Source organism: Argiope bruennichi, chromosome 11 (genome assembly GCF_947563725.1).
Source record: "Argiope bruennichi chromosome 11, qqArgBrue1.1, whole genome shotgun sequence".
Lineage (NCBI taxonomy): Eukaryota > Metazoa > Arthropoda > Arachnida > Araneae > Araneidae > Argiope > Argiope bruennichi.
The window spans coordinates 33,827,267-33,840,155 of NC_079161.1; the positions used below are offsets into that span (position 1 = coordinate 33,827,267).

Sequence of the window (12,889 nt, forward strand, 5' to 3'; positions counted from 1 at the left end):
ATTCGTAAATTACAACTCAAAGAATTATGAATGCGTAAATTACAACTCAAATAATTCAGTTGAAGGCGATTATGTATTCGTAAATTACATCTCAAAGAATTATGAATACGTAAATTACAACTCAAATAATTCAGTTGAAGGCGATTATGTATTCGTAAATTACATCTCAAAGAATTATGAATACGTAAATTATAACTCAAATAATTCAGTTGAGGGCGATTATGTATTCGTAAATTACAACTCAAAGAATTATGAATACGTAAATTACAACTCAAAGAATCGCCTTCAGCTGAATACCTACAAAGTGCAAATTGTGCAAGCTTTACACTTTAATATCATTAATAAAATTCTTTGAGTTGTAATTTACGAATACGTAATGGGTTTTTGCGTAATATTTTTTATTCGAAAGTTATGAGGTACGGAAACCCCGACAATAATTAATGAACACCCTGTATATTTATATATCTTGTTCAAATTTTCAATCGTTAATAAAATACTTTTTATTCATCCACTCAAGTTTAAATACATTTTCTTAAACTTGTCAGGGATAACACTTGATGTTTATACAGATTTTTCAAATATTAATTCATTAATTAAATTTAATTAATTTTTAATACTTTAAATAGAGTTTTAGTAGTTTTTAATGCAAATTGAAATCAATAGGTAGTAAGTAGCTCAATCGATTAAATGTGTAGGATTTCAGTATTTTTTCACGTGAAGGTGAAGAATGCGAGTTCAATTCTTGAGAAAATCAATAATTTTTTTGATAATTATTTAATAAAAAGCAACTAAAATAAAACTTTTCTTTGCTGACGTAAGTAGAAATTTAATTAATTTTTTTATATTATTTGTTTGTTTTTTCACTCTTACATAACTTCATATACAAATAAATAAACACTTGGGTGAATTTATTCGCGAGTGATAAAGTAAAACTATTTCAACTCTCATGAAAATAGCTTAGAACCATCGAAATAAACCACATTTTCTCCAAAACTAACAGCATATATAGTTATGATTGAGAAATAGTTATGAGCAATCGGACGAATTAAATCCAAATGAGTACTGTAGAGTGTTTTTGATTACCTTGACATGATGTGCCGAGTTCTCGCCAAAAAAATAAAATAAAATGAAAGATTTATTAGTATTTGGAGACATTGCGCATTGGGGGAGGTAGTATATGCCATTTGTTTGATTACTAAAGGTTGATGGATAGTTCAATAACGCTTATGCTTCTGTTTGGACTTGATAATAATAGCATGCAGAGAGTGAAAAAAAGGAATGTTCTATTATTAGCTTATTACACAACAGGTTCACTTCGTCAGTCACGTTGATTCATTGCCTCCTACTTTGTTACAATTTCTAGAAGCGTAAAAAGAAAGCGAATATTTGTGTGTTTATTTTGTATGATAACATGAAAAAAATACTTAATTGGTAGTTTAATTATTAAGAAAATTACAATTTGGCAATAAAAGATAAGTATTTCTGGAAGTACACCCTGATAGACGGTCTATCCCTAATTGGATTTGTCTCAAAATTTGAAAGGTGTCTAGACTGTAGATATCGATTCTGTGTATTGAATTTTATCCATATAACTCTTTTCATTTGGAAGTTATCATGTTAAATTATATTCCAAAAGTCAGACAGACAGATTTCCTCAGAGCGAATTTTTCTCAAAATTTGATAGATATCTACAAATTTGTGTACCAAAAAATTGTAGATTTTGTGCACCTAAAAATTGTAGAATCGTAGATACAATTTGTGTACCTATAAATTTGGTGCACCAAATTTCTTCGTCTATATCAAAGCATTTTTCAGTTATCACTAATAGAAAGACGAACATTTTTCAAAAAAAAAAAAAATGTATTTTTCGAACTCAAGAAGGTCTTAAATGAGGAGATATGTCAAAATCTTGAGTTCTAATTTTTTGACGATTACTATATTTTTTGAATACTACGTATATGAGAAAGTGAAAAAGAAACCGTAAGAATGCATAAAAAATGATTAGCTGTTGAAACCTGCAGAAAAGTTGTCGCCTCAACTTTCTTTCACTTCCAAACAGAAAACAATTATTGCACATTATTTCGAAGTAGTAATATTGCTTATCAAAGATTTTTCCCTACCGCCTTCGCGACAATATAAGCAAGAATTTTGCGATTTGGCAATGAATTTCGAGCTTTTGGCGGGAAATAGAAGATTCAAGGTGCAACTAGAATCCAAGTTGGTAGTTCCATTAGGATGCGATTATGTTTATCTTTTTAGAAGCTTCTTTGCACTGTCATGGAAATTATAAGAAATTGGGAGACAGAGATGCAGTCAGCCAATGGTTGACAAAGAGTTTTGCTCAAGCGAGTAATCAATTGAGAGTTATTGACGATTTGAGAAACATCAATAGTCGTGCGAATCCTCTTTCCTGAGAATTCCTCCTAAGCGCTTCATTCTATTATGCTTAATTACTATTGATTTTATGCTTATGTGCTGTTGTTTACTGCAAGTATTGCTCTTGTGTACGTTTCAGCTGTGTATTTTTTGTCTGTTCGTGTTGAAAAAAGCGTCATTAAGTCTGATGGATTATTTCGTTATAACCCACTGAATCGAACATTTGATTTTTTTCGTAATAATATCTTAAAATATTGTTGCCAAATTTTGTTCGTTCATTTTCCCAGAAAAAGGACTATTTTTAACAAATAGATTTCTACATCATGTTGGATATCTTAATGGGTTAGGCTTGAGTAAAAAATTAATGGGAATTAGGCTTGACTAAAAAAATCGTTGAAAGTCTGAAATATGGCTGCAAGAATGACATCGAAATGAGAGAAAACCGTTCATTGTTTATTTAAAAATATTATCATAAATACAGTTGAAAATTTTCACATCGATTAAACTGTAATTGGATATAAGATTCGATTAAATTTTGTGGTTGTTACAGATCACTTCCTTATGATCAGAGCAAATATCTTATTTTGAGATCACAACGAAAGGTCACAGATATAAATATCCAAAGAAATTTACATTTGTACTCTTGTATTTAACTTCATTTATTTCATATTCATAAAGATGAAATTTTGCAATCATTTTGTTTTCTGACTGTGTCGGAGTTCGGAAAATCTCTTGCTCTTTTCCTTTCTATTCTCGGTAACTACATATTTTCATATTCTAATCACTAGTTGATTGATTCATTAAATTAATTTTGAGAAGATATTTTGAGGGCCTTCTACTAAAGAATATGAGAAAAAAACGAGTCCTAAATTTCATAATTTGTAAAATAATGTATAATGTATAGAAGCCTAAACAAAGTAATTGAAATTTTAAAAAAATCAACCCTACTTTTCCTTTTAGTATAAATGTGTACTTTAAAAAAAACATTATTCAATTTCTTGATTTAAAATTTTACTAATTTTTAATTCGTGAAGAGATAAAACATTAGTTATTTTAATTTTGTTAAATTAGAGTCCCTCTTAAGATATCTGGGGGCTATTTTGCGGCTGTTCCTTTTGTTGTCGAGGTTAACACATGAACCGGTTGGCATACCATTCTTCAAGTTTTTACGTCTCACCAATGTGTGGACTTTGCAAAGGGATAAATTTCACATGGATAACTCATCAAAACAATGTTATATATTTAAAAAAAAACACGCATCTCTTTCAACCTTTATGAAACTTCACTTTACAAAATTGTCTTTTAAGATAGAAATAGTTACGAGCGGAATGGCCAAACTCCTCATAATGAGCAGTTACAATTATATGCATGCAGGTTGATAAATCCTGTGGTCAGTTTCTTTACCAAAATTCCAATTAGTTTATTTTGAGAAAAATTATCATAAATAACTAGCACTTTGTCTTCAAGTGAACGGAACAAAACAATAATAATAAGTTTACATGTGTGTGTGTGTGTGGCGACTTGGCGTGATGACGTCACATACCTATCTGCACATGTGATGTTTTTTGAAATGGGTCTCACATCAAAAAAATTTTACGTTGTCTTGAAAATAATAATTTATTTCTTTAATAATGTTAGTTTGTTCATCGTGATGCTTTATCTCTGATATCTTTTTTTAACTCCGAAAATATGTAGTGTTTATACTGAGTGAAAAGACAATACGTGCATAAACACAGAACTTAAAAATCATTTGTAACATATTACATGGAACTCGAATAGGTGTAAATATAATAAATGAAAGAAGTAAATGATTATTTAATTCAAAACGAATTTTATTCAAGCGAGCATGAGCAATCTCTGTAAACATGAAATGACCTTAGTTTATTTTAAATTATAGCGAAAATAAGTAAGCTGCGTATTTAATAATGATAATAATATTCATAGTAATAAAATTAAAAAGTCCTCTTTCGTCAAAGCACAGTATCGAAAACGTGACAATGATGTTTTGGTGTGAGAAACGAATATCAAATTCCATCCCTCCAGCTCTTTGCGATTTTAAATTACTGTTTCAACATATATAGAGATAATTCCACAACTGACCTGCTTGAAAAAAGATCAAAATGTGGAAATTCGTCTTATAGTTTGTGACGGATTTGCGATGAGCGATTGATAGAACCTGGGACCTTGTGGTTCGCAGTCGAGTAATATAACCAGCATACAAAAGCATATGCTCGTGTAGCGTAGTTGTTAACTGGCTTATAAGCTATTCACCACAGACTCTCCCTCTAATGAGTCGGAGGTGAGACGAACGATATGACTGTTGAATGATGATGCATTTTAGCTATTGTCTAATAGGCCTGCACCCAGTTGAGTAGCGCCAAGCGTTATGGCGATCGTGTGTGAGTGAGTGGTTGCTGCGTCAAGTGAGTCTGACTTCCAGATCAGAAGATTGCGTGTTCAAATCACGTCCGGGTCACCAATGGGACGGATTTGCGAGGAGCGAGGGATAGAACCTAAGATCTTATGGCTCGCAGTCCAGTAACATGACCAGGATACAGAAGCAGATGCTCGTGTAGCGTAGTTGTTAACTGGCTTATATGCTATTCATCACAAGTTCATGTCTGAATTTTTTGAAGCTTGCAATGATTTCACATGCTTTACATGCAAAAAAACAAAAACAAAAAAAATATTATAACTATCTTGCATATCGTTAAAAACATAACGTGAAATATACATTGTTTCAAGTATTGCAATATACAATGTTTATTGTTTAATCGTATTAAGACAAAAAGATAATCTGTGGTTTGTGTTTCAGGGAAACAACCCTCCGAGATCTCAGCCAGAATTTTTCCTGCGAGGAAGCGTCCGATCCTCAGATGAGGTAAGCATGCTTTCTTAAATGAAATGGGGCAATATTACAACTGCAGTAGGATTTTTTAAAAACATAATTTTATTATACTGTTTCCATGTGTCATTTTTTATGGATAACAAAATGGAGAAGAAATTAGTTATCATATTTCACCTACGAATAACAGAAAATGTCCATCAAAGCTTAAAGACAATTTCAATCAATGTGAAGAACAGTTCTAAATGTGTATCGAAAATTCGATGAAATTCAAAATTTGGTAAAGAATTGGTTTGGTTATATTAACGTCCCGTTTGAAGCAACACTAGAGCTATTTTGGGACGGACCTCGTAATTTTGAATCTCGGTCAGATGACGAGGACGGCACCTGAGCTGGCACCCCATCTCCACACCACACCAGCGGGAGGACGTTTGGTCATGACGGATTTAACGTGCAACTGACCCCCTTACACGACGGTTCTTCGGTGGAATCGGGTCATGAACCTGAAACCCTCTGGTTTGGAAGCCGAGACCTTACCACCAAGCCACCGCGGCCTTATTGGTAAAGAACTGTTCTTTTATTCGTTCAAAGTTTAAAAAAAAGGAAAGGCATATCTTACATTCAATGTTAAGATCTACTTTTTTCGAACAGGTTCATAAATTAACGGATCTGATTTCCAACAAACTTTCTCGCAAACACTCAACAAATTTCTTCCTCCTCCAGCATGAAATTGTGAATATTAGGCAAGGCAATGAACGTATTGTCTGGAAATGGCGATCAATAGTTATGAAATATAGATTTTTAGAATGAATCTAGCATTTTAGCTGAATCTATCGAAGAAAGCGTATTTTTGACGCCTTTTTCCCGATAGATTGTAGCGACATTTTGACATGGATCGACAGCTGTAGTCACAAGACTACATAATGAATTTTATTGATTTATATTAAGAAGTTTATGAATTTGTTGCGTTTACATGCATAGGCAGATATGGTTCAAAATTTGACAGGAATTTCAAATATTCGATGCTAAACTTGCATGCCAAATTTTATATATCTGTCTCTTTAAATTATAAAGTTATTAAGTTAACTTGTGCGCAAACAGCCAGATGGACAGACTTCCTCTAAACGGATTTCATTCAAACTTTGTCAGAAATCTACAAATTCTGTCTGAAATCCATATAACAAAATTTTCTCACCTGGCCCGAAGTGTTTTAGAGTTATCGTTGTCACATACAAACGGATGGGCAGGCACATGAGCATAATGCTGGCAATACGTTTTTAGAACTCAGGGAGATCTGAAACATGGACATTCACCAAAATTTTGAATTCGAATTTTTTTTGTCGATTACAGTATTTTCTATATACTTCGCATATGAGAAAATAAAAGAAATGGAGCAGGGAATTCGGCTTTTGCACTCAACGATTCATGTATTTAAATGATCTAGCAATTTTAAAGAAAGCAAAAATTAAAACTGACAATATAAGAGCTAAACGACGTATTTTTAAGTCGATTCAGAGAACTAAATATATTCCTAATGTATTACCCGTGAGTCCTAAATAAGCTCTAGGGATATTATCCATAATAATGTGGTCAGATTTGAGATAAGTAGCCATTCCAAAACGAAGAAATCCCGCGAACACAGAGAGATTATATATATTATTTCGGAATATCCGTTCTGTGTGTGTTAATATGAAGAGCTCAATAGGCTCAACAACGGATAGACACTTTATTTTAGACCAAAATATCAAATACAGATAACAAGCGCAAAATAACGAAGGCGAATCAGAGTTTGCGGAATTCAATAGTAGCGTGCAGCAATTCGTTATTAAACAGTCACAACAGCAAAAGGCACGCAGTGAAAACTCCAGAAAGCGAATTCACACGGCTATTAACTGGCTTTAGTTCTGTCTCTTACGTTTTTAAAGTTTCAGTGACAGACAAAGGCGCTTATAGAAGAACAATGTATTTTGTTCTTAATGTCAAGTATCGCCAAGTTCGTATTGCCAAAATTCCAGTAGTTCCAGAAACCTTCATTTTCGGCTCCAAATAGCGACAAGTTTGAAATCAAGAACTGGAGCTCATTGACCTGTAATCTATTACTTTCAATTCTGAATTTACCATTTTTGTTTATGGCTGTTATTCAGTTTATGAATTCAATGTCCTGTACTACCTGCTCTAATTCCTGTGATAAGGTAGAACTTTTATCGACTTTGGTATTATTTTATATTATTAGAGAGGAACCTTAAATCAAAATAATACATTCTTAAAAGAACAAAATTTGAAAAAAAAATTAATAATATTGAGCAATGTGCTAAGACAAATTTGTTCGAAACGCCAGTATGATTGATATCGTGTAGTAATGTCGTGTTGCTAGATTCGTAATTTCATTTAATTCGCAATTTCGTAAAATAGCTATCGTTGTCTTTTATCACAACTCCTATTAAATATTTTGATTATAATATATGATTTATGACAAATTTTAAATTTTCCGTTGTAATACAGGGCAGTACACAAAACTCGACATAACTTTAAAAAAAATAAACTTTTATAACTTTAAAATTCATTATTTTTTTAAAATTCCCTGCGGTTCTTAAGATTTTTTAATCAAAAGTAAAGGCTAAATCCTAGAGACGGGTACCGCCAAGTCTGGCGCCAAATTTTCAATCTAAAGTTGCCAATATGGCAACCCCACTACGCTTCCAATGTATGGCAACCCTGTGAAGAGAATGGGGTGATGTCATTATCAACTAATCAGGTATGAATTGACTTTGAATATCAACCAATTAGGTATGAGTGCAGCTTTTCGCGGGGAATTTTTAATTTCTACTGCTCCTCAAGTCTTGTAACGTATTTTTTCATTACTTTCTTCGATTTCTCTTGTGTTGGCAGCTTTTCGTGGGAAATCTTTCCGAAGATTGGATTTATTCTGATTTCTTCTGCTCTCTAAGTCTTGTAAACTATTTTTTTTTCTTACTTTCTTCGATTTTTCTTGTGGTGTAAAATGGCTGGTATGAATGTGACAAATGAGGAATCCCTTAAATTGAGGGGTTTTTTTCGATTTAGAACGTTTAGGAGCGAAAGCGTGAGTTGAATGGTGCATGAAAATGGGTTTAATTGCTGATGGACAGAAGTGTGGTGAATGCGGGCAGGATATGGTTTTAACAGAAAGGAAAGATCGGGGGGATGGGGTTAATTGGGTTTGTAGAAGGGAAGGGCATTATTGCAAATTAAGTATTCGGGCTAATTCATGGTTTGAAAATTCTCGGATGGATCTGTCGACGGTTTTATTGGCAACGGCCATGTGGGTGAAGGGTTGTACCCATTCATTTATTATGGAAGAGGCCGATATCGCCAGGCAAACCACGACAGACTGGATGAGTTTTTGTAGGGAGGTATGTGTTTGCTTGCTTGTGAATGAAAGTGTTACACTTGGGGGGCCGGATAAAATTGTTGAGATTGACGAATCAAAATTTGGGAAACGAAAGTATAATAAGGGAAAGAGGGTTGAGGGTGCATGGGTTTTTGGATTTGTTGAAAAGGATTCGAACAAATGGCTGTGGTACCGGATCGAACAAGTGAAACTTTGATTTCGGTACTGAAAGAATGGGTTCTTCCGGGTTCCACAGTAATGTCTGACTGCTGGAAGGCGTACGATTGTCTTTCATCCGAGGCATTTGTGCACCTGACAGTTAATCATAGTCTTACATTCAATAGTCTTACATTCAAATCCACTTATAATATACAAATAATCATTATATAAAGATCTTGCTTTGTCGCTTTATAGATTCCTCGATTAATCGGATTGTTCAACTTTTGTCGTGCATGTGCATGTTAGTGTACACGGAAAACAAAAGGCAGTGATGAATGTAGCATTCGTCTAAGCAGAGTGAATTTCGGTATTCTTTCGATTTAAGAAACTACCTTTATTCAACTTATTTCTGCCATTTTAAATTAAAATATATGAACGCGACGATTAAGGTATGCACAAAATAGAATTTCTTTGTTAGGACTATGCATTCTGAATTCATAATTTATTTTTTATTAGTATGAAAGTGCAAGCACATTATGAAAAAGTCGATGATCTTAATAAAGAATGTAGGTGAACTGCACTTATTAAAGACTCGTCGATTTTAGAACAAGGATTTATTTCTATTTCAAATTTTTTAAAGCAATTTAAATGGATGAAAAACAGTATATTAAAAGTGTACGTTTTTTCACATTAATCGTATACAATAAGAAATGTATAATACTCAAAATATGCAATAATTATCTGATTTTTCGCACTTTTATAATAAGAGGCCATTTTAAAATTCAATTATTGTTTTCAAACTATGTAGAGATATATGAGCATTAGAATAATTAGATTATAAGAATTGATTGATTGAAAGTTGGTGTAGATTATTGTGCGACAATTTTTGATCTTACTTCAATGCTTCATATAACATGTTTGTACTCCTTATTGCCTAGGAGTTTCGAAAAATCTGAAAGTTCTAAATGATAATATAAGTAAAAGTTATGCATGAAAAAGTTTATTAAGCTCATTATGGAAAAAATAAAACTTCAATTTAAGTAAAAAAAATTTATATAATTCGATAAAAACTTAAAGCACAAAAATGCCTTGATCTGATTTTTTTGCATGGAAAAAAAATTAAATGTCGAATGCGAAAAAAAATCTCTAATATATTACTTGAAATGAAATATATATTACTTGATATGAAAAGTTTAGTTTTCTTTTCTCATTGCAAAATTGAAAAGTGGCTTATTAAGTGATGATTATTAATATATTAATTGCGATTACATTTTGTTTAATTTAATTAAACAAATTGATCTGATATTTATGCTTTTTTTCTATAAAATATATAATGATTGTTATTCATGACAACTAGGAAATTGCTGCAGTACTTTATTACTTTTCGCAGTTTTACTCGCTATGATTTATCTTTGCTTCATATCATTCTTAATTAGTTCATCAGTTCTTTAATACCACATTTACTGCAAATCTTATCTCAAATCCAACTGGATGTGCGCGAAATCCATATTAGCACATCAAATAACGCATGTTAAATCCATCCATGCATAATAGATATCATACGTTCAATTCATGTGTATGTCAGAAACTGATTTTGGAAATCAACATATCTGTGCTAGAGATAAGAAACTGATAAGAATATATTTGCATCTCAAGTGTAAGACTAATCAAATATATTTGTTCAATAACCATCAGGAAATCAGAATATATATATATATATATATATATATATATATATATATATATATATATATATATATATCACCCCTTTATGGACATGTGCTTAAGAAAATGATTCTTCCTTTCAAAAATTCAAAATTTTTTCTTCTCAAAATTCTTTATTTTTGAAAAGAAAAAGCGAAATATAGATTTTTTTGTTTTTAATTTTGTGGGAGAAATTCAGATGTTGCAGTATTCTGAGATACTTGAATTCGAATGATCTTATGAATGCGAAAATCAAAACCAATAAAAATAAAATCTTATTAACAATATTGCTTTCTGCTAAATTAGTTGCCTGTAATGACCAATTTAGTGCCCATGAATTTTGATGGTATTTCAAATCAATTCAGTGTTTTGCACTGTTTGTGCTTTTCCACCAAGTATTCAAACTCTACACTGTAATTAATATTGAATCCATAGAATTTAAGGAAGCTTGTGGATATTCTTTTTTGTGTTCATGTTACTTTTGAATCTAAAATCAGGAATTTCTATAACTTGAAGTTATGAGTGAAATTTCTGAATTGAATGCTAAAATACAATTGATATGAAATGCAACGAATAAACACCTGATTAGAGAACCAGAAAAGGCCACTCGGACCCGCAACTAAGACACACACAAAAAAAAAACTAAATGACCGGACCACCGCGCCTGCACACTAGCGGGAATCGTGTTTAAATCCAATGGGTTATCACCGGCCACGGTACAACCCTTTCCGTGGGAAATGCGTTCTGTCATCTATAAGAGGTAGTCGACCCCCATCATTTCTCTACCCACCTGAGTGGCGAGAACCAACCATCATATCGGAAACTTCTCATCCCTTCTCTGAGGCACCCCTGATGGAAGCAGCTTTTTAAAGAAACGCAATTATAAAACTTAAATTGTGTGTACTGGCTATGCTTAATAGTTATATTAATATCTCAAAGAAATTTTATTTATAAATGCAATGAAATATCAGTTAACTAAAATCAGAATGTAAACCAAAAAAATTGAAAGAGTTATGCAAGAAATATATAATACTATGTAACAGTTGTGTTCCAAAATGCATGAATTATGAGTCTTCCTTTTATTGTTTGTTACTTCTTATCAACCTTAACGGTGTGACTGAGTGATTTAAGAATGACCGATCTGACTAGATCAAACAAAATATATTTAATTTCTAATGAGCTACAGTCACAAAGATACAACACAATTAAGATATAAAATCATATGAATCCTAACGACGCTCCATTTCCGACAGTTAGCAGTTGACTATTTATTTCTCTCTATCGCCGCTAGAGGGCTATCCTTCCATTTATTACGACGGTATTAATTTCAGAATTAAAAACTTACAAAATTTTACTAAGAAACGTTCTTTTAAGAAAATAAACAAAGCACTTATGGGACAAATAAATAAATAAACAGCTTGAAAGAAAGTAATTTAATCTAATAAGTTCAACAATAAAAAGGTGTGATTGAATGATATAATGAAGCGATAAATTTGGATAAATTTGTTGATGCCAATTTTTTGAAAAAATTAAATATTAAAGAAATAGAAATTTAAGTATTAGAAAATAAAAATCCCATTTTAATGTTACTGGAAAAATAATTCTCTGGATTTTAAGATTGTTGTTTGTTTAAAAAAATCGTTTAATGCAGTACACTCTCGAGTATCCGGTTCGCGACTATCTGACCAAGTTTTCTTTTATTGTAATTAAATTAGAAAGACAAGGCTTGCATTGGCAACATTGCGTCATTCCTTCGTCAGTGTGTAGCGGACCTCAATTGTTGCAGCTGTTCCTGATTATAACTGCCCTGTACGTACAGTATTCGTAAATTTTTCTTGGGGCATGCTTAATGCATTTTTAAATGTACCACAGCGAAGATTTCAAAATGATAATAAACGAGGAAAAAGTTGTAGTGACTGTGGATTAGAAATTACACACTCTATATAGCGACTAGACCTTGGTGTAACAGCAAAAAATATAGCTTTTGGTTTAGGAACTGGGAAAAGAACAGTGGGTGACTGGAGAAAAAATCGAGCAGAAATTGAAAGTGGTGTGTTGCACCAGCTAGAGGAAATGAAATAAAAGTAAAAAAACATGAATACTAGATAATAAGTAAGAAAATACGTATTATAACAGTAGGTTTTGATATAAAAACTTTATATTCTGATATTGGTGGACAAAGAAATGAGTTCATAGAACTCCGGACTATCCGGATATTTTGTTATCCGGCCTGCCCTTCCTCCACATTAGACCGGAATACTCGGACGTTTGCTGTTTGTTTTAAAGTTTCTGAAAAAAAAGCCGCCAAAATTCCAGTTAGAGTCTAATTAATGGTTTAATTAAAACCCTCACCCCAAGAAGATGCACATTACCTCTTTTTAAAGCATATACCTGCCAAATTTTGGAATTCTGAGATCAATAGTCCCCTTGTAAAG

The 12,889-nt window shown here is 32.2% G+C and overlaps 1 protein-coding gene across 1 annotated transcript in view; it reads left to right on the plus strand.

Annotated features, from left to right (window-relative positions):
* The window catches only part of LOC129957212 (probable E3 ubiquitin-protein ligase HECTD2), a 74,858-nt gene that overhangs the window by 4,777 nt on the left and 57,192 nt on the right, over positions 1-12,889 (plus strand). Inside the window, exon 2 of the mRNA XM_056069435.1 lies at positions 5,192-5,257. Coding sequence (XP_055925410.1) covers positions 5,192-5,257 — 66 coding nt within the window. The remainder of the gene's footprint in view (positions 1-5,191; positions 5,258-12,889) is intronic.